The following is a 23,259-nucleotide window of genomic DNA, read 5'->3' on the forward strand; positions in this document are numbered from 1 at the left end:
ATGGCATCTAAAGCAATGCGTGAGACTGTATGTGAACTGTTCTGGCAATGTCACAGTAATGGAATTTAAAAAAAAAAAAATGTTGACTAGTCTATTTAGGTCTGTTTCGTTTCCCTCGGACTTTGGGGAAATTATCATTCTGGGTGATATATTACGAATGTTATCCTTCTTAAATGATTTGAGGGCACACGTGTTCTGATCATGAGGGTGGAAAGAAGGAGCGGTTTTGATGTTGCCCAAGTTTGGAGCCTTGAATTGAATGTTAGGAGACTCATCTGCCAAAACTTCTTATGTCATCAGTAAAGAGGGCTTGTCCAGAGAGGTATCAGTAAGATAAGTACATCGGAGGAACTTTTGTCTCCCTAGACTTCCTCTGTAACGTAGGTGGCTAGACTGCCATGTAAATTGCCTGAAAAACGTCTTATTATCACTGACAGATTCATCAACATGTGCTGGAAAGTTAAATCTGGTGGTCATATAGATTCCTTGTTGGCAGCTTGATTCTTTCAACAGTATAAACTGGATTTCTTTTGACTTCTACTGATATGGCATTGACTCTAAAATAGCTCTAGAATTTAAAAAAAAAAATCTAGGTGGATGAGTTTCCTTTAATTTTTGTAGCAATATTAAATAAAATTTAAGCCTTACCAGAAAACAAAAGTGTATTTTGGTAGTGTGTGCAGTAGTTGGATAAAATAAATATAGTTTAAAATGTCACTGGTTATTTGTCCCAGAATGCCAGGAGATTAAGGAGACTGACATTTTAAATTTCATCTTTACATTAGCGAGAATCCTCAATAGTCCAAATATGGTTCGATATCTCAGGATACAATTATGAGAAAGTCTACTGATAATTGGTACATGCATGGAAGGGGCACATAATTAAGCACTTTTGTCTTTTCTCATCTATTACAATAGTCATTTTATATCACATAATAAAGTACACCCTTAATTGAGTTCCCATTCAAGTAGGCTAACAAAGCTTGAGCCGTTTGTCATAACAACCGATGTTGATAGGCATGCTGCTCATAACAGAGCATCCATAATTGCTACATCCTGGAGTAGGTTTACATTTTAAAATAAACAAAGGGGCAATGGCTAATAGCTAACTATAACAATCACAGAAAATAATATGGGAACAGACAGCGTTTTGGAGGCTAGCAAGAGCAGGGAAATGTAGTGCATTAATATTTCAATAAAAATAGATGAACTTTAATGGTTTTGCTTGTAAAGTTAAAAGCTAGTGTTAAATAACTCGCTTGGTTTTCCTGGGATTTGATATCTAGATGCTGTCTAAAATCTTAGGGAAAGTTTGTCCTTATATTTAAGCCGTATTATCTTATTTTACAGAGAACAGAGGATATAGATGCGTTTTCTGGCATTTTATCTCTGACTGGCCCCTAGAGCACTCCCCACCAGAAGTGCGTTTTTGGCCAAGGGGATCTGTACTCGTGATGCTTTCCATATGCCGCCTCGGCCCGTTCCCGCACTGAGCGGAGTGATGTAATCGGAGTCACACATCGTGCAGAAATAAGAGTCCAGTCACATTCTGTGTTTTGGACAAAGCAGTGAAAAACTCTCTTCTTTACGAAGCCCGCCTTATAAACAAATGCCTTAGAAGTTCATAAATTCTGCACCCTTCTTACAGCAGGAGAGACGTCCCCATTTGCAATTGCCAGACAAGAGATTTCTGTTTTTTTTTTTTTTTTTTGCACATAGTTGCCGCACCGTTTTTAAAGACAAGTATGTTACCAATGTGCAGTAAGGTGTGGGATTTGACAGTAAGCCTGGCTCTGTGGGTTTCATAGGGGAGATAATTACTGTCGAGCACGTGCAAACATTCCAAGGAAATAGCAGTGAGTAAGGAGCAGCTAACCGGAGTCTTCAGCATAACAAATCTGTGACCTTTCTGCTATTTCTTATTAACCAGCAATCCTATAGCCTTCTGTTAGTCCCTGTTTATTAAAAGTATTGGAACATGCTGTAGGACCGTTGCTGTTAGTATCCAGATAGCGCTTGGTGTTGAACAATATGGATTACAAAGTAAAAATACATGAATATAAATAATTAAATGTGTAGATAAATGTATAACTAAAATAAATTCACATGTGCCGAGTTGAAATAAAGCGAGTCTCTGTGCTGACACCACAAATTTAGAACATCTGTTTGACGCCCAATAATCAACCAGCAGTCACATTCAAAGAAAACTTAGGAGGGTTTTATAAGACTGCAGCATAGAAGTTAGCATAAAAGAAGCTTGGGGGATGCTGAGATAGTCTCCTACAGGGAGGAAGACAAAGAAGAGGAAGGGTAGGAGGATGAATTTGGTATCTGGAATATATATTATATTAGTAAGTGAAACATCAAACCCTCATGCTGTTTTTATCTTTTTCATATGTAGCATTTAAAAAGAGAAATTGTGCATGACTGTGAAATTAAATGGCTAGCTGGATTTTGAAGAGTTTCTTTTATACCTTCTTTTTTAATTGACAGGATCTCTAGGAGATAAATTAGCGCTGAGGTTCTGTGGTAGCTACAGGGAGCTCACTTTGTGGCGTGCCTGGTATAAAAATTTGCTACAACAAGAGCTAGAGGTAATCTGTTGAAATAGTAACATAACTAAATTTCTGTGTCTGCTTAATATGGCACTGAGAACTACTAAAACAGACTCAGTTCTTGTTTATTAATGTGTCAACACAGAAGGATCATGACTGATACTAAGAGCAAGCCCAGCGTGAAAAGGACTCTCTTGTGATCAAAGCCAAAAACGAGAGAAGAGGATCTGAAAGAAGCTGTAGTGCGGCAGAATGATGATTATAGACCTATGGGGAAACAGAGAGAAAGAGGAAAGAAAGTAGATGAAGGTTTCCAAAGGAGTAAAGTTTTAGTTGCCTCCTCAACACCTAAGCAGTACAACCCTACTTTTATAGTAAGCTCTTAAAGCTTCTGAAAAACGTTGTCTGTATGTTGCCTTTTTTTCCATATTGATATGAATGTAGCCCTTTACATTTAACGACTCCTTTGCCTGCCTTCCTGTGAACTGAGCTGCAATGAACACGAGCATGTCAGAGTGGCTGCTGCTGAAACACGACTGGCAAAGAGATAGGGGCAAACTTGTCATGTTTTACCTTAGACGCCGGAAATATAAATCATCAATTTTTCAAGGACGTTTTTTATTCTGAACATTTTTGTTGTTGCGAATGACCGAGCACTTAGGTTGTGCAGTTCATGGGGTTTTTGTTTTGGCAGCCAACCAGAGAAATGTGTAAAGGGTGAAAGCTAAGAGGTTGTTTTGGATGAAACAGATTTTTTCAAGGATTTTCCTTTTTTCTTTCCAAAACAAAAATTGGAGGATATTGTTCCATTAGTGAAGAAAATATTCCATTTGAGCACAAGAAAATATTTTGGAGGCTTTGTAAGAAAAATACTGAAAATTGAGCCTAGTTTATAAAATAAATGTTGGTGGTCTCATTCCCCTTGGTAGGTATACTCCCTCTTGGCATGTATACTCCCTCTTGCCACGGAAGAATATTTCTCTCCTTTGCCTGATGGGAGATTTAAAGCTGTATCTCCATCCCCCAGAAGTGGGTCAGAACAATAGGAAGGGTCTGTGGAGTGCCAGCATATGGGCATTGGCATTGGCCTTGGGAAGACTATACAATTACGCAATCAATTTCTGGATCAAGAGGTCAGTTGGCCCCATTACATGCCACATTTGCATCCATGCTTGACATTTAATGTGCATTAAACTCAACCATGCTGTTAGCTAGCTACCATGTCTAAGATCGATTGCGTTGAAATGCACTAGAGGGCTGTCCTTAAACTAATTTTCACCTGTAAGCCTTTAGAAAAGAGCCCTGACTCAGTTCCTTTGCATCCACCTAGTGAGAGTGAGAGGTTCAGTACTGAGGAGGGAGCACTGGCGTGCTTCCTTCAGTCATTAGCTTAATCTGCCCTCAACCTCCAAGAGTTATTCTGCAGTAAGTAATTTGTCATGGGGAAGTTTGGAGCATTAAACTTCAGGATGTGGATTACTTGTGTAATATATGTGTCAGGATGTGCTTAATGCTTCATTTTGCATGCAGTGATGCCATATTACTTACTGACATAGAGGCTAGAAATCAGACCTCACGCTGTCTGGAAGGGTATTCTATTTCTCAAGTTAGTGTTACTTTCCTATTTACTTCAACTTGTTTTTAAGAACTGGATACAAAGTGAAGGAAAGGCGATTCTAAACATCCCACCGGCCATGATCAGGGAACTCACTTAAGGAGGAAAGTTTGATTTAAATCCTGCCTTGAAGTGGGCAGACAGTGGTTTTTCCCTCTTGGCTTATATTCCTTAGAGAAATGCTAATGCTTCTGGTTTCAGTAAGGAGTAGTTATTAGTAGAGAGAAATGAGGGAAAAATACAGAAAACCGTTTCTACTGAGAGAAGAGACATTGGTAGCATTAGGAATGTTGTCAAGAAATGGAGAGGTTGTGGCAATCTTACCACAATTTTTCTTGTTTCTGTTGTTGTTGTTGATAATGATTTTTACTTCCCATCCAAAAGTTTATACAATTAGTATAGTTATTTAGAGCACGGAATCACATTTAGTGAAGGTGGTATGTACACTCTTAGCCTTGGACACTGCAGTGCATGCATGATGGCTCTTGACATCATAAATTGATGACTGAAGAACTGGGTCTTAACCCCCCCTTCAGATTCATTGTTCATTGTAGAAGGTGGCAAATCTAAAACAGATAACCATGTTGCATCATGCTAAAATTCTCAACACGTGTAGGAAAACCATACTAATTATCCATAATACCAACCTTATCCATGATATCTTTATTTCTCCAGTTTCTTCATGGAGGATTTATATCAAACCCTAAATGTTTAAAATGAAGTAACAAAAATATTTTCTATGACACAGATGAAGAGAACTTAAAAGAACACCCCAGGCATGTATTTGTCCTGTGCCACTCACAGAATTTGTCCAGACAGCAGTTCTTTGTGCAGAATGATGCATATGGCTGTGGATGTTTATGGAGTTTGATCATTAGGCAGCAAACCCATTCAGCACTTTTTGCTCTTTTATAAACCTTCTCAAGTTGCTAGATAGGCACCTCTTCCAAATACAGGTATAGGTATATAAGTGTAAAAAAAATAATAATTTTTTTGGTACTTTCTATGTACGGATGCATTTATGGCTTAGCTGTTATTTTAAAATATGTTTTAAGAATTTTTGGAACAGTTGCCTTTGCTAAAAGTGCTTATGTTTGCAACTAAGTAGTTGCTCTATATTAAAGAATCCATTATAGATATTTTTAGTTACTTTGGATTCTTTTTTTGTAACATCTGATACCTTTAAGAGACCGAAAAGGCTAATGCAGCATTGAGGTAAAGGTTACTTGCTGTCTTCAGAGACAGTTAATTGCTAAGCCGAGGTTCATACTGTCTGATGTTAAGTTTTACTCCTGAGAGGCTTAGAAAATAGCTGTTTTCCAGTGCAAAGCGTTGGCATGTTTTTACCTATCTTTATTTGTATGTGTGTATTTACACACAACTTCTCTTTAATATTTCAGAGCAGGGTAGTTAATAGGTAGCCCTGAAAACTCTTTTTTCACATAATATGTTCAGTGCAGGCCTATGGTACCGTGTATTCCCACGGTTTATCAGCCAGGCTGTTTACCAAATCTGACACTGGAGATCCATTTGAAAAATGAGAGCGTAATTTAGATACAAAAAGCATTTAATGCTTGCTACTTGACCATTCTTCTTGTGAATCATGATCCACATTGTTTGGTGTACATTGCTTGGTTCCATTGAAATTCAATTAATGGAGGTGCACTGATTTATATCAGCTGAAGAGTTATTACTTCAAGAGAGCTTCATTTTAAGAACACGTTGACTGTGGGTTTGTATGTTTAGAAATGAGGGTCTTTAAATCGTTATCTTTAATTTTCTCTATTACTTGTGTGCATCTCCTCTTAAATTCTATACAAGACTTACTATACAGAATTGCAATTTGAGGGAAGTCATGACAAAATTACTTCATCTAATCTGAGGTGGATAACTATGCCAGTATGTAGGCTTGGGATGCCTAGCATAAGGTTTTTTACACTGAAGGTTGTTTGTTTTTTTTTTTTTTCTGAAGAAGTCAACAACATAAATACAGTCATAACCAATCGATTTAGCACTTCCCATGTAGAAGAGTGCTTTCTATTTTATCAGACATGGTGCTACAGAGACTAATGTATGCTCTTATACTATAGAATTTGATGCAGTATTGCATTTGAAACCAAACATGAAGTTAGCATACATCTTAGCAATGAAAGTTACAATAAATCAGTTCCACTGTCAAATCCCATTTAAGATGAAGTCAGGTAAAGATCATTAAATAGCTTTAAGCACATTCTAATTAGCAATTTGTGCGTTGTTGTAAGGATACTGAACTTTGAATTAAATGTTTTAAATTAACTCAAATTCTTTCACTGTTCTTTTCTTCCCCCCTAATGTATAGCTTAGCCTCAATCACTTTGTAATTGTTCCAGGCAGAGGCCTTTAAAGTGATATTTCCTGTACCCATTTGAACTCTGATTTCTGAATGTGCAAAGGTTTAGTGAAAAGCAAAACTAAAAATACTTTGGAAATTAGGATTCATGATATAGCTGGTCAAAGGTATGTTCCTGTGCCAAAGGATTTCTGACAGCAGTCACGGTGCCAGGGTGTTGCATATAACCGGCATAGAATGCAACTTTACTTTTACGTATAGGACTAAGCATTTTAAGAGCTTTTTCAATGATAAGGAAAGATGAAAAAGCAGAAATAGAGATGCGGAGAATTAATTGAGATTGACAAATAACCAGTTAACTGAGATTTTCAATTTTTGTGCCTCAGTGACACAGTATAAATAAATCTGAAGAGTCAGAAGAGTTGCTTGCCCAGTTCAGCTACTTTTTCTTCCAGTTTATCTGGAAATAAGGAAAGAGTGAGCATCTGGGAAAAGCACGTAAATGTTTTGCCTTACAGGTCTGTAATTTTTTGCACAACAATTAAGTGAAAACGTAATTAAGAAATTCTACTATACCTGGCTGGAAGTCTTCACTGATAAGTTTAAAGTTTGAACCAGGAAAAAAACAAGAGAGAAATGTTCCCGACATCGACCGCAGAGAATAGCATGTGAATGTGGAAAAGATGAGTAGTAAATTACTAGAACTTTTTTCCTGATGCTTTGACAGTTATTTGGTACCACACTTATAGCTGCCTGTCTTAATATTGTTCACAACCATTTTCTGTCAATGCCTGTCTGTTAACCAAGAAACAAAATCGTGCAAACGAAATAATCTAGCCCAATAAAAACCCTGGTTCAAAAAAACAGGTCAAAACCTGCTGCTCAATGCTGAATGCATTCATGTATTTAATTTAAAATCTGTGAGATAAAGATTTCATTTAAAAAAAGGAAAAATGAATGTATAACTTCACTCAGCAGAAGATGGGATTGAAGCTGAGAGAAGATGAACACTTAAAACTGTTGGAAATTCAGCTAATCAAAAAGCCTACAGAGGCTTTCTTTGCATACAGGTATGCATATATGGTATGAATATGCCAAGTTTGTTTGAGCGCTTCCAATGATGTTGGATATACAAAATTAAAGGTCATTTTTCTCACTTGCACATGTAGTGTTTTACCATAGTTGCAGTGCCCTAGGCTGATGGTCATAATTTCTATATGTGGTTCATTCATGCATTTTGAATGCAAATAAATGCTCCTATAGCAGAATGAGGATTTTTTTTAAATCTTGCTCTTTTGGTATTTTTTCTCATCTGTTTGTTCACACTACTGCTTACACAAATTAAGATGAAATCATATTTATAGAGTCATAGAATAGCTGAGGCTGGAAGGTGCACGTCTTCAGGAGCACAACACAGTTTCCACTGATTGCAGTAGGACACTCTCATCTCAACAATTTAAAATTCATTTCTGTAATAAGAAATATATTGCAAAGAAAGTGAAAGAAGAGAACAACCATGAAAGCAACTGATGATTGTTCAGTTTATCAAAGATTTTTTTTCACTATGTATTCCTTCACATTTCCTTTTCTGTAGAACCGCGGACTGAAAGTACTGTCAGTAGTGCAAAACTAAAGTCTTTGATACACAATATATGCTTGATTTAAGAGAAATACTTGTTCTACACTACCCCCACCTCCATTATGAGTTTTCTTGGTACAGATTTACTATTTTGGTAAGTTCAATGTAATCATTGGATACAAGCAGGTAGTTCCTAGAAAATAATCTTGAGTAGTGGCACCATTTTACCTCTATTTCATGTTAAACACAGTTTTTTTAATGCTATTAAGTATGTTAATTTGAACTGTAGTCATGAAAGTAAATTTCATCATCTCTACTTCTATTCTTGAATGCATTTGGGAAATGAAGAAACAGCATAGTGAGTTATTTTATTATACTTGCTTTAAAGACAACTTCAGTCCCATAGCCACCATTCAGGAATTTATCAACATTTGGCTACTTTGGAAAAGCAAATGGTTGTTACAGATTTGTGGAGGAGTATAAACTATGGGATATTACTTTCTCACAAAAATATTGTGAATCTTGTTTCAGATACATAGATTCCATTTCTGTACAATCAATATTCTGCATATCTGTTTCTCCTAGCAAAACCCAGACTATTGTAAGCACTGTTTTAATATTTAACAACTTAATCTTTCTAATAAAATCAATGAGCTTTGAAGGTTAACGTTGTCCATGCTTAGGAAAGAAAGAAAATGGTCTCAGAGACTTGGTAAGTAGCTTACTACTGTGTTAAAATTCAACATGAATTGCCTAACTTCAGAGACATTGTCATACACACCTCAGTACAGTAATGGAGAAAAATAAGTAGGTGAAACTCAATTAATTGGCATCTTTCTTTATTGACAGGCTAGTGAAGGATGCCCCGTGGGATGAGGTCCCTCTTGCTCACTCCTTAGTTGGTTTTGCCACTGCGTATGACTTCTTGTACAACTATCTTAGCAAGATTCAACAGGAGAGATTTCTTGAGGTAATTGCCAATGCCTCGGGATATATGTACGAAACATCATACAGACGTGGATGGGGCTTCCAGTACCTCCACAACCACCAGCCTACCAACTGTGTGGCCCTGCTGGCTGGAAGCCTGGTTCTGATGAATCAAGGTATGTGCTAAACCATAGGAACATTTTTCTGAAGTGTATCAACTCAATCAGCCATTTATGCACCAAAGTTCAGGAACTGATAGAAATGCTTCTGAGAGTACAGCAGTATTGGGTTTGTTCTTTTGCTGCTTAGAAAAAATTAATTTACTGAATAGAACAAAAGTCTGTGGGTAGATGTACAAGGTATAATATATATGCATATATACCTCTGTATATAAATTCAGTTATCATCTAAGTGATTCTGAAATTCTTACCTCACTGTTTGCAAGAATTAAAAATCCCCTTGTGTCTAGTCTGTCCAGTTCAGATTTACAGACAGGGTCTTTCAGGGTAGATTATCAGTAAAGAACAGTACACTTGGTCTCCTTACACATCGCATAGAGAAGGTCAGCAGTCAGAAACACCCTGTGCTCTGAGCTGGGAGCTACACAACAGGATAACCTGGAATTTCATCCAAGACTTATGTCCTGTCTCCCTGGGGGGGGCTGCAAGGGTGTAACTTTATCCACCCAAAGGCCACAGCTCAGGACCTTTCTTTCCAGCATCCTTTCCTATGGAGATGAGCAGGGCTTTACCTTTCTCCCTCTGAACTATGCCCTTGCACCCCACAACCTTCATCCTAGAGGTGTCTGTGCCAGGTGTCATCTCCTTTGCTTTGGGGACTTAAACCTGTCCTTCCCAGTTCCCAGGTGAATAACCCCCCCAGTTGCCTGGGGGCTATCCCTCTCTTCCTGTCTAAGCGATACACAATGTAAACGAGAATGCAAGTCATGGAGTCAGAGGGATAGAGCAGATAAGAAATCCTGACTTTAAACCCCAGTGGTACTTCAGCTGAGAGGTGGAAGTCATGGAGCCAGCTCCTACTTTTATAAGAATGCGTCACTATTTTATCAAGTGATTATTTAATATGTACTAGAAGTATTTTGAAAACGTGATGCCCGATTGAACTACTTACTTGCTGCAAGTCAAGGAAAATCTAGTTTCTGGATGCTGATGGCATTGCCAAGTGGTACAGCCCTGCCAAGCAAAGGCACATCTGCACATCGCTGGAGCTTTCAGATGCCCAAAGAAGCGTGACAAAAACCCGTGGCACCTACTGTGTTTGGGGGGGTCATCTTTTTGTTAAGTGTTTGTCAAAACAAGTGCATTCACTGATGTGCATATGCTGAAAAGCAGCAAGAGTATGTGTGGAAGTTATTCCCTTTCCTCCTATCTTGCCTTTCACAAATTGAAGACTCAGATCATGTTTATTCAGTGGGTTTTGCTAAAGTCCTCATAATTCCATCCTTCTCCGAGCCTCCGTTGTTACAAAAAGCTGACAGTTTGCAAGATGACTCTGCTTTTCGTTAGTATAGACCATAAGTATGCTTTGTGCCAAACAATGGTAACATCACAAATAAAGTTGGGCAATATTTCTTTCACCAAAGGTTGGTGGGGTTTGTGGGGGGTTTTTCGGGGGGGGGAAGCAAATTCAGCAACACTTGAGCAATTTGAAAATTTGTACTGATATTTCAAATGAAAATAGGTCAAAACATTCAGACTCTGTATTTTAAATTAAAATTCTGTTGTTTTCAATAGAGAGCAACTTTATTTTTAAAAAATTGAAATTTAAATGAAGTTTTTCTGTTGGTCTAAAATTTAAAAAAAAAAGTTTTCTTAAAAATTCTCATTCCAAGATGAAAGGCTTTTTCTGAAGGAGAAAAAAAAAAAAGGGAGGGAGAAAAGGAGTAAACATACTATTCTCCCTGTATCAGATGCATAGCAATTGCAAATGGTGTATCCCAGTGTAGACCTTTCTTCCAAAAGGTTTAAATTTCAACTAATAATTTTAAACGCTATTCAGCTATTGAAGCATGCAGAGACTAAATAGCCAGCTTAAAAATATGTAAACATTGTCATAGGACTGAAAAATGAAACTAATTGAAATGAATTCTAGGCACACACGTATACTGAAGTCTTTGCAGTTAAAATAAACACTCAGATATTCAAAAAAGAAACTTGAGTAAGGCCTAATTTGATATAGATACTGCTAATTTTAGGTGAGATTTCTTCTGCTTTTTTTTGTAGCCTGACAGAGTGTTGAGTCTCTTACTTTTTATTCTAATGTATTATTATTCTTTTAATATACTACAAGTATAGGGTTATAGCATAGATATAAACTAAGTAAACAGAACATACATGCATTACAATGGTAAATGCACTGTGCTGAACCATGGAAAACAGCATTCTTGCTAGTGCAGTAGTCAAAAGCTAGCTATTGTGGCTGTTAATGTCACAAGGGAAAACAAGGGTGGAAGCATTTGGGATTTTATTCGGACAGACCGCTGTGCTGCCAACTCCATCAGAGTAATGAAGTAGTGTCAAGATAGCTGTGAGCAAAGTAGAAGTGAGTAGCACCACCTGCCCCTGTTGCTCAGGCCTGCCCCACCGTATTTATCTCTTCAGCCAGCGGATAAAAATACCATGTTAAATTCAGGTTGTCTGTTTAACTTAGACATTGCAATTTTTTTTCTCTCTGTTAACCGAGCAGGATTTGGCAGCCTTGACTAGCGGGAAGTCTGAATTGCTCATCATTCTGCTGAGCATAAATACAGTAATTGCGGCAATGACATGAAACAGCCTTAGTAGCGGGTTTGAATGTAGCTCATACTTGCTTAGCCTGGTACGTGCATTTCATTCAGCAGGCACCGCTTCACCACGTGCTGGGCTGTAATGTATGCCAGCTGGGCTCTGCTATACGGTGGAAATAAGTCTGGTTAAATCTGCGTCCAGACACTTTGAGTTGGGTAGACGCTAAGTTGTCATATAGAAGCGGAAGGCAGTTGGTTTCTGTTTAGTCCTACCTCTCTTGCCAGTGAATCTAAAAGAAAATAAGAGAAGGCACGTAGCCCTTCCTCTGCTGGGATCCACATGCTGCCTTCTGCAATACATAAATGCAGTGCTGAGGCTCTCGTGCTTGTGCTTGTTCCTTGGTGAAGGCAGACAAGCCCTGAGAAGGTCTTCTTGCAACCTCTTCCCAGCTCTTGATTTGTGCAGAACAGAACAAAATAGTAGGATCTCTGAAAGTCTTTTCGTTAGAAGAAATATAACTGTTTAGGGCTTCTGTATGTGGAGGTTGAAACTTGACCTAGTTGGAAGATTAATTTTATTCTGGAATTGAGGAATCTGCATTTGGAATTAACCATGCAAAACTTTTCCAAAATAACTTCTATTTGGATAACCCTTTAGGTTGTACAATAAAATGAAAATGTAAGTAGAACGGAGTATGTCTTAAAATAGAACATGTATTAGTAAAATGTCAATTAACTGCAGCTCAAATGTGAACTTCTTTGTATTTTTAAACTCTGAGGATCTCCTTACCACGCTGGTGATCATGCCAGTGAAAAACGACTGATTAGAATATTTGCATTATTGGAGCCCTCTAGTGGGGACCCTAAGTCTGTTTTCATACGGCTTTAATTTGAAATACAATAGTCTTGGCGTGGCTCTTCCCTTTTTGCATGTCCTGAATGCATTAAGGAAATTTTCCCTTTAAGATGGAAAGCATAATCCCACATTATTAGCAAAAGGTGTTTGATAGATTTTTCCCTGCTCATGTGACCTTGCTTTGCTGTGTATAAATATAGTGTTTTATTTTTCACCCTAGAACTACAGGGATGCTGCAGTGCTAGTTCGTATTGTAGAGCGCCGGATTGCAGATTTCTCGCTGTAAAGGTTCACACTGTGGGAGTACAGATGACATAATCTGTGTTCTATGGTGTTGTAATTAGATTTGCCAAATCTCTTTTTTTCAGGCTACCTTCAGGAAGCTTACTTGTGGACCAAGCAAGTGTTGGCAATCATGGAGAAGTCAGTAGTCCTGCTGCAGGAGGTCACAGATGGCTCCCTCTATGAAGGGGTGGCTTACGGCAGCTACACGACCAGATCGCTGTTTCAGTACATGTTTCTTGTCCAAAGGCACTTTGATATCAATCACTTCAGCCACCCCTGGCTCAAGCAGCACTTTGCATTTATGTACCGGACTGTCCTGCCAGGTAGGTCATTGGGGTGAATGAAGATGAATCTTCTAATTCTTGAAGCAGCAGTAAATTTCATACTTGAAGTGGGCCATTTTTAAATAACATTGTACTTGGATTTTTTTTAAATAACCTTTTCCTTGGATTTTACCTTCATCATCCATCGAAACAGTGACATCCTTGTTTATCACTGTGTATTAAAAATCATTGTTTATTGAACTCTGGCTTTTAAAACCAGTCAGGGAACATCATTTGGGAGAAAAAGCCATGGTTTTCAGAGTTTGAAACAGACCTGTTTCTTGGGGTTTTCCATTTGAAAAATAATATTATCCGAGATTCTTACTGATTTTTTCCTTTGCCAAAAATCACTAAAATACTAGGTGAAAGGAATAGAAAATTATGAAGTCATGGTAAAAGTATCAACAAAGTATAGGAAAGTTTTATGCGATCATCAGTTTTCCACAAAACATTGAAATAGATTTTTGTACCATTTTTATTAAAATATTTTTAATATGGAAAATGTAATTGACTCAAAGGATAGGTTTCATCACTAATGGGTCAATTTTGCAGACTTTTTAATGTTTCTGTTCTTTTGCTGGATCTGTCTGGTCTCTCACAGTGTGTTTTAGCATCTCTGATTTGAAGTCCTAGTCGTGACTGAAAGATGGAGATGTACAAAACCAAAACCAGTTATAAGTTAATAAATATTGCTGACCCCTTCTAGCTTTCAAAAGAGATTTAGTTTCAGGCAGCCTTGCAAGCTTTCGATAATGGTTTTCTGTTGCTTATTTGCAGGACAATTCATTAGTAACTTAGATTGCTCAAATTCCTGGTTGAAAAGACAGTGATAACTTCATCGGCTATAAGAACCCCAGATCTAGCCATGTATGTAAGGGGGGCTGAGCGCAGCTTTGGCATGCCAGCGTAGGCATGTATGGAATTGCGCTGACTCCATGTGAGACCTCAGGCATCTTCTGGGGAGAGGTTCCTAAGACCAAACTGAACTCATGCTAGCTGTTTCAGGGTGAAGCTGATTTTTTTTTTTTTTTCCTTGGGGGAACCTCTGTTTTCTTGCTTTAGAGAGTTTGGATTGACATAGGAAAAGTGAAAGCTGTAAAGAGAAAGTTACCTTTGACAGATTTGAGTGAAGAGAGGAAGTGGATGGGACATTGCTTCTTACATTTTTTGTAGTACTTTGACTGTCTGTAGCCCACAGCCAAAGAAGAAAGGTGAGTATTCAGGTTAGCTACAGCAGAAGGAAACGGCTCCTGTGTAACCTGTTTATGGCTCATTTACAAGTAGGTCTATAAACATTTGAAAAGGCTGTTTCTGTTTGTGTCTGTCTGTACTGCTTGGCTTCACCGTCATGCTCTACAAACGCATCTTTGTACGTTTATTTGTTCTTTCTTACATTCCTTTTCACTTTTTCCCAAGGGTTTCAGAGAACTGTGGCCATCGCGGATTCCAACTATAACTGGTTCTACGGGCCAGAGAGCCAGCTGGTGTTTCTCGACAAATTTGTCATGCGCAACGGCAGCGGGAACTGGTTGGCAGAGCAGATCAGAAGGAACCGAGTGGTGGAGGGTCCGGGGACACCATCCAAAGGGCAGAGGTGGTGCACCCTCCACACTGAATTTCTCTGGTATGAAAGGGAATGAGTGGGCTCAAAAGGAACCTGACAGCTGTTTGCTATTAGTGATAATCCTTTATCTTTAGATTTGTATTGTAGAAGCAGAGATCAGGCTGGCCATGTGTGACCCAGAGAGTCATTAAGCTCAGAAGAACTTCTTCACTTGGCATAGATGGACAGTATGTGTTGCTACAGGGAACACCTTGGTCTTGTCCTGCGTCTGCTTTTGTGTTTTCCTTCCGTTGTCTATTGCTTTTATAGAATACAAGCAGTTCCAAAAGGACTGAAACTTTGCCTCCATGTATTCTTCAGTTTATTTGGTCTATTCTAATGGTTTTTAATTCCATTGTGTTCTGTAATAATTAATTAGGTGAATATTTAAAGCATAGTTTCCTTTAAAAGCTGTAAGTAATGATACAAGCTTTCTTTTAAAAGCTAAAGTAATGTAAGCAGTAAAGCTACTATTAGTTGTTTTTGCACACTAATTTGCCAGATATGCTTAGAAAAAATATCATGATAGATTATTAGATTGTTATTTTCCATGTAATTTACAGCTCTCCTAACTTGTATGTCAATCTTCTAAAGGTGAGAAATTAAAGAACCCAAGAGGCTTTAGATATACATATAAATTCCCTCAGTCTGTGGAGAGAACAAGTACATTTTCAAGGAGTCAGTGTAGCTCTATTTCTCTCTCTTACAAGAAAAATATTATTGAATATATATTGTTTTGCATTTATGATATGCACTTTAGAACGCATGTTTATTAGGCTCCAAGCACCCTTCATCTTGTTATTTGCAAAATACAGAATGTGTCCTCTACAACCCCATTGCATCGTTCTTTTCTCATGCGTGTCCATGGAAATCTTGGGAATTTATACTTAGAAAATTCTTTTTGATGTCAAAGGGAAAGAAATTTTTTAAGAGCACACGAGTAAAAAAACAAAAAGGAAAAAAATTATCTGAATATTCCAACAATTGCCTTTTCCCTGTGCTGCAGTGTTGCTCTTGTGATGAGCATGTCCACTTGCATTAGAGTCTCAGGAAAGAGGTCTGCTTTTAGGGGAATCTCCATCAAGGACCACTAGATATAGAGCAGGCTCCTGGCACTGGCTGGAATTACCCGAAGCTGTATGCAAGACATGAGCTGTGATTGTCTAGGGCTTGACAGAGGCTCCTGGTTAGCTGTAGAGAATAAATCTGATGAGGAACCATCTAACAGAAATATTACTGCAGTTAATGATGGTTTTGTTTATTTTGGTTGCTTAAAAACAATGCCAGAAGGTTAGGTTTTGTTTTCCCTGGTTGTTGGTTTTTTGTTTGTTTTAACTCTTGTAGATCAAATGAAACAGAAATTATAAGCATTGTAACCTTTTCTGGAATTAAGACCTCTTTTTAAACTGAATGTCTTGTATCTTACAATTTATACAAGAAAGCCATGCAGATTTTTCTTCAGCCTAGTTGGAGAAGGAAACTAACATACACTAAGTGATATAAATCATTATCCTTTACAATGTCTTTTCATTAATTTTTAGTTTATTGCTAATTCTGTTTGGAGACTACAGACTTCTATAATCATCAGTTTGGGGAAACAGACACTCTGCTTCTCTTGGTTAAGTAGTCAGTAAACAGATGCAAATGTTGATGTCTAGTGCAAAATAGACAGTGTCTACAGCCTGGTCCTAATGTGCTTTTTTTAAAGATTTGTATTGCAGTCAGTAGCTTTGTGATATAAGACAAAACGTGGCTTGTTTGAAATTAGTGGTACTCTTATTTTTGGACTGCAAAAGGATTGCTTGCTTTAAATGTGGAGTAGATGCTTTCAGCTATTATTCTGTAGAAAGCACACAACAAATTTATATAGGGATTAGTATGATAAATATCATTGCCACTATATGATTAAGTCACTCAGGAAGCATACGCGTGGGCTTTATATTGTTAGCATGCTCCTTGATGTAAATATTGAATTGGGGTTTGAGTTTTGTACAGGTGCTGATAATGGAATCAGTCAAGTGATTTTTAAACCCATTTTCCTCGTCTTTTTGGCAGGTATGATGCAAGTTTGCGCTCCGTACCTCCGCCAGACTATGGGGTTCCTAAGCTGCATTATTTTGAGGACTGGGGAGTGGTAACCTATGGAAGTGCTTTGCCGGCTGAAATCAACAGGCCTTTCCTTTCCTTCAAGTCAGGAAAGCTGGGAGGACGTGCAATATATGATATTGTTCATAAGAACAAGTACAAAGAGTGGATCAAGGGGTGGAGGAACTTCAATGCTGGCCATGAACACCCGGACCAGAACTCCTTTACTTTTGCTCCCAACGGTGTACCCTTCATAACAGAAGCTCTGTATGGGCCAAAATATACTTTTTTTAATAATGTGTTGATGTTTTCCCCTGCCGTGTCCAAGAGCTGCTTCTCCCCATGGGAAGGGCAGATTACAGAAGACTGTTCCTCAAAGTGGCTTAAATATAAACATGACTTGGCTGGTGACTGTCAGGGACGAGTGGTTGCTGCCATGGAGAGAAGCGGGGTGGTTTTTATCAGGGGAGAAGGAGTGGGTGCATACAATCCTAAACTGAAGCTGAGAAAATTGCAAAGAAACCTCATACTTCTCCATCCCCAGCTTCTCTTGCTAGTGGACCAAATCCATCTAGAAGATGACAGCCCCCTGGAGGCAGCGACCAGTTTCTTCCACAATGTGGATGTGCCTTTTGAAGAAACAGTTGTTGATGATGTCCATGGGGCCTTTATTAGGCACCGTGATGGGATATATAAGATGTACTGGATGGATGACACTGGCCACAGCGAGAAAGCTACCATCGCCTCAAGGATGTATCCCCGGGGCTACCCATACAATGGAACGAACTACGTGAATGTAACAACCCTCTTGCGGCATCCCGTCACGAGGGCCATTTACCTTTTCATTGGGCCCTCCGTCGACGTGCAGAGCTTCACCGCCCGTGGAGATTCTCCGCAGCTGGATGTTTTCGTTACCACCAGTGAGCACGCCTACGCGGTGTACCTGTGGCCTGTTGAGGATGGGTCCCGCTCTGCCTTCGCACAGGTTATTGCAGACCGACAGAAAATTGTCTTTGACCGAGCCTCTGCCATTAGGAGCTCCGCAGTGCCAGAAGTGAAGGACTACGTAGGGATCGTGGAGAGGAACCTGCAGCATTTTAAGCCTGTTTTCCAGCAGCTTGAGAAGCAGATCTTGTCTCGTGTACGCAACACAGCTAGCTTTAGGAAGACTGCTGAGCGCCTGCTGAGGTTTTCAGATAAGAGACAGACAGAGGAAGCCATTGACAGGATATTTGCAATCTCACAGAGGCAGCAGCAGCAGCACAGCAGAGCAAAGAAAAACAGAAAGGTAGCCAAAGGCTACAAATTTGTTGATGCCGTTCCTGACATTTTTGCACAAATTGAGGTAAATGAAAGAAAAGTGCGACAAAAGGCACAGACTCAAGCACAAAAAGAGTTGCCTGTAGATGAAGACGAGGAAATGAAAGATCTTCTGGATTTTGCAGATATCACTTATGTGAAGCACAAAACCAGGGTGTCAATCAAAGGCCGATCAGGGCTGGCACAGATGGCGACAACTGCTCGAAGTAGTGCCCCATCAATATCAGCTTCTTATACCCGCCTCTTTCTAATTCTCAACATTGCTATTTTTTTTGTCATGTTAGCAATGCAGCTCACGTATTTTCAGAAGGCCAAGAGACTGCATGGCCAAAGATGTCTGTATGCAATACTTTTAGTAGACAGCTGTATATTATTGTGGCTGTATTCTTCCTGTTCTCAGTCACAATGTTAGCAGAAGACCTCTACTAGTCGACCAGTTTATGGTCATATACGTCTATGCAAAAGCATTAACCCTAATAGGGCCAAAGTTTATCTTCTTTTTTCTGAAACATTCCAAAAACAGCTGGGGAAAGATTGGTTTCAGACCAGGAGGGATGGAAGAATAGGGCAAGCAATGAATATCTCAGAAAACGAAGTACTTAATAAGTACTCCTCCTTTGTGTTTTGAGTTGGGCCTCACATCTGAGGGAATGTTATGCTTTGTTCATCAGAGTTCAGTAATGTAAAGTTGTAATTATTTTTTTGGTGAGAAGAGCCCTCTTAATAGATTTGTTTCTAAGGGCTTTCTTTTTTATACAGAATTGGGTTTGCATTTAGTGAGTTTTTATTTCAGGCTGCTATGGGTGTCTCTGGACATTCTCTTAAGAAAAGGACATTCAAACACAAGTATGCAAGGCAGATCTTAGCAGTAGACTTCATTTCTCTCTGCCAAACCAAAGAATGCTTCAATATGGGACACTCCTGTATAATTATTGCAGACCCTCACATCATGTCATCTCTTCCATGCTTTACAGTCTGGCACGGTGGGAAATGGCAATCATGTCAGTGCTTGCCAAGTGAGAGGCACAATGCCTAGTAGGCAGTAGCAGAAGGCAAATACGGGGCTAACTCAAAGTATAAAGGAACACAATTCTCAGGAAAAAAACCCTTTATCTTTCAGTCAAGTGTAGGCTGGAGAAGGATGAATGCTGTAGGGCCTGTTCTCAATTTTACAAGGCAGGGTTTCACAGAAGTTTTCTATAGTTTGAAGCACGTCTTAGTAGGGAAATAATGTCCTAGATCATTGCCCTTCCATATGCAATTGTAAAAATACAAACAAAAAACCAAAGCGATCCTGTGGTGACCTCAGCAATTGCCAGTATGGAAAAAGAGGTATTAAGGAAGTATTTAATGTCTTCTTTCTGTTCACATGGCTAGAAACAGAGGACAGTTAATATTGTGTGAACAGCCTGTTCTCTATAAAGCACCAGCAAGGGTTCTGCAAGCTCTTGGTGGCCCTGGGTCAATTATTTGGGGATTAGTGGTAAATGGAATCATGTGGTTTATGACAAAAATAAGTTTGACGTCTCCACATATATCCCCTTCTGTTCATTAAACTGATTTCAAAAAATTGTAGCTATTTGAGAGAATGGAAGCTCTATGGAATTGGGGCATATCTGTATGTCTTTACAGAAAAACAATTCTTCCAGTACATTTGCTAAATAAAAATGTTATCATTGTCTCTGTGGAAAAGTTGTTTTTCTTTGATTAAAATATTTTTCCTGATAATTACAGTAATGATGTACATCAGCACTTTGTTCAAACCATAAACCTTTGTTTCCTCTTCCTTACACCCATTTAGGTATCTGTTATCTACACTGCTGCTGTTAAGCCTTCTGCCAGTCTATGTGTTGAAATGTAATGAGCTTTCCTTGTCTATCAGAATATTTTCACTAGGTTCCAGCTACTGAGCCAGTTCTGAGCACTGTATTTACATACATAAGCCCCACTACAGTCTCCAATGCCTGGATTTATCCAATGAAATTTAGTACACTTAGTCTGAGCAAAGATTTAAGACCCCAGTTAATTTCTGATCCATGCATAGTCAGTGGAGAAAGAGAGCCTTCAGATAGCTACTCGGTCCCCCTAAGACCTTGAAACACCTTCAAGACATACCTTTCCCTTTTCCCTAATTGCAAAAGGCATGTAGGGTGGTTAATCACCTATATACTGCCCAGTATAGCACCATGTTTGTTGTGGTGCCTGCTGAAAGTATGACTAGATTGTGATAGGCTGCGTATTACTGGAAATCTCCTTATTTCTGCCTTTGCACTGTGATGACATGAAGACATGCAGAAATAGCTGTTGGGTGATGTTCAGTTTCAAAGACACTGTTGGTTAGTTTTTCAATATTAAATGATACTATTATTGGCTATGAAACACTGAAAAATCAAGATGCAGGTACTGTTGCAGTTCAGTTGTACGGCCTGGCACATCCCTCCACTGGGAGCCAGTGCCATAAAATTGCCCCAGGGTAATTCAGGGAGTCATTATGCCTTATAAGCAAATAACCTGTGCTTGTGTCTCCATGTCCTCTTTGCGGACATACGAACCTTCAGGAAAATAAAGAGCTGTGGTAGCCTTTAGCCTTTATCAGGCTAATGTCAACAGTGGAGTTCGTACAAATACTTCATTTCATGTCTATGCACATTTACCCTGTGTCAATTTGATATTGCTTTGAACAATCAGCTACAGAAAGCCAACCTATAGTCTAGAAGGCTTTTGAGAAATACCTGCATTTCTTGGTCTGCTTTGTAGTATGGCATCTGAATTCTAGCATGGGGTTTGTGTAGCTGTCAAATGAAACTGCAGAACTGCAGAGCTTAGAAAGTAAGGTATGGTTGTGCACATTAGTTCTCATTTACACTACACTTCTCTGCACTGTTCTAGCAATGCAAAGGGAAAGAGGTGGTTGCAAAAGCTGCCCATGCTCACAGCCAGGTCTTAAAGCAGCTTTTAAAGCAGACCAGCACTCAAATGAATAGTGTACATGTGATGATGAGGTGAAGGGAAATGAAATGTGCCAGTCTGTCCTCCTGAATGGGAGACCAGACGCATTTCAGCATAAAGTGGGAATCCAAAGGTTTTCCAGTCTGTGCTTGGTTTGCATCTGATATCTTTCTGTTAAAGATTTAGGAGTTACCTGCGTATGACTTGATGTTACTGGCCACTCTGAACTCCACTTACACAGATGTAACTTTGATTCAGATAGGGCAACTAAAGTTTGCTTCAGCTAGTGATGAAGCCATAATTGTGCTGAGTATATTTCAGACACGAAAAGAATCTTCTGTACTTTCTTACTTATTCTTTTCCAGGCCAGAGCCTTTAAAAAGTCCGTCTCCAATGGTCGTGTAAGTTTTGTTCCCATTCTTTACTTCCATTCTTACTGTCCCTCTCATTCCTTATCAAAGATCATAATTTTTTAATGGAATTTGAAGCAAATAGAAGAACAGATGGTTCCATGCCATCAGCAACCAGTAACTCGTGCTGTTGGGTAGAAGTGCCTGTGTCACAATGAAGAAACAGTTCAAGCCCTCAGATGGCAGCATACACTGAAAAATCTGAGCTGCCCTTGCTTTACTAGGAAGTGCGGTGAGGAAGAGCAGGTAAATGGGATCAGCCCAGATAGCCCTACTGGCTGGTGGGAGGGCTGGAGAAGGCTGGTGTCCCTCAACACTTGCTTACACAAGGGAGGATGCTGTCCTCGCCTTTGTGTCCTTTGTCTGAAATTGAGAGAAGCAGTCTCAATGAGCTCTATGTCCATGGCAGAGGCACTTAGCACTAGTTTCATCTGGATTGGGTATACTGAACAACTTTTGAAATGTCACTCCATCGTACCCAGTAGCAAAGTTCTCTTTCACTATTGTTAAGGAGATTTTTCTTGTTGTTTTTCTTATTGTGAAAGATATATTTTCCCTATTGTGAAAGAGTTCTCTATTTTATAGAGAACTCTATTTTATAGTTCTCTATTTGAAATGGAGTCACAACATTGAAGTGTTTCTGGCACATGCCTCTGCTCCCATTCTTATTCTGCTTCTTTTTGGTTTCTAAAAATGTTAATTTTCTGCATCTCTGGCTACAGGAAAAGATGGCTATCCTACAACTGGGTGTATGTGGATGGGTTCCTGTATTCATCTGAGACCCCGCTGACTTCACTCAACTTCTCTTCAATAGCTGATGTTCAGTCATGCATGCTTCATTTCAGGGCTGCAGTCTAAATTAGTCTAAAGTTAGTTCAGTGTATTCTGAACAAAGTGAATGGGAATTCAGCCCACAGGTACTGGTGTGTATGTTGGAGGGTGGAAGCTGGTTCTTAGATTTTTTAATGATTTTTTGAGTCCAGCTAAAACTTGGCTATGTATGTTATATACATCATTGTGACTAAAGGAAGCAAAAGGAATGGAGCATATTACCTCATTTCTTAAAACTTGTAAGATCAGAGCTTATTCTGAAAGATTATATGTCTGAAATACATCAGATTCTTCTGTTGGCCTATGTATTTTCCACTGATGAAAAGTTTTTTCTTAGTGTTTGAAAGCATATAGTGTTTGGAAAATAGCTGTCTTTCTGCACCGGGACATTACATTCACATTTATTTGGTCTGCAAAAGTTTTAGTTGGGATCAAACGTACTTTTGTCTAACTTTAATCCCTTTGCTCTGGCTACTCTGTTAAAATTCAGTAAGGTAACTTCAAGCTGGTAAGTCAGACTCAGCTAGTGAAGCCAAGATGTTATTTTCTGTCCTTTCTTGGCAGTTCACTCCAGGAGCACCCTGCAGCAGGAAGCCTGTGTGATCCAGTGCTGGATATGTCCATACAGTCATCAGTACACAGACTGTCTTCTAAACGAGTTCAACCTTGAAACAAATAATGTCAAAGCACTTCAAAGAAAGAGCCCAGGACCCTTTCAAGGAAGGAACATAGCTGTTTGCTTGAGGCAGGCAGGAGAACTGGACCCAACTACACAATATATAAGTGCATTCTAAAAAATACTCTGAAAAACAGGATTATCATTGGTTCTTCCTCAAAGCTGGCATC

General features: G+C 39.0%; 1 protein-coding gene across 3 annotated transcripts in view; it reads left to right on the forward strand.

The window, feature by feature from the left end:
* The window catches only part of DSE (dermatan sulfate epimerase), a 36,466-nt gene extending 16,517 nt beyond the window's left edge, over positions 1-19,949 (forward strand). Inside the window, exons 3-6 of one of the 3 annotated variants that reach the window (XM_076333462.1) lie at positions 8,928-9,181; positions 12,976-13,215; positions 14,632-14,839; positions 16,874-19,949. In XM_076333462.1, the coding sequence (XP_076189577.1) occupies positions 8,928-9,181; positions 12,976-13,215; positions 14,632-14,839; positions 16,874-18,635 (2,464 nt within the window). In that variant the 3' untranslated portion in view covers positions 18,636-19,949. Of the gene's footprint in view, positions 1-8,927; positions 9,182-12,975; positions 13,216-14,631; positions 14,840-16,873 lie in introns of those variants that run through there. The other 2 variants (XM_076333463.1, XM_076333464.1) reach the window with 2 other exon arrangements.
* Positions 19,950-23,259: the final 3,310 nt, after the last annotated feature.

The sequence above is a fragment of the Aptenodytes patagonicus genome, chromosome 3, assembly GCF_965638725.1.
Source record: "Aptenodytes patagonicus chromosome 3, bAptPat1.pri.cur, whole genome shotgun sequence".
Taxonomy (NCBI): domain Eukaryota; kingdom Metazoa; phylum Chordata; class Aves; order Sphenisciformes; family Spheniscidae; genus Aptenodytes; species Aptenodytes patagonicus.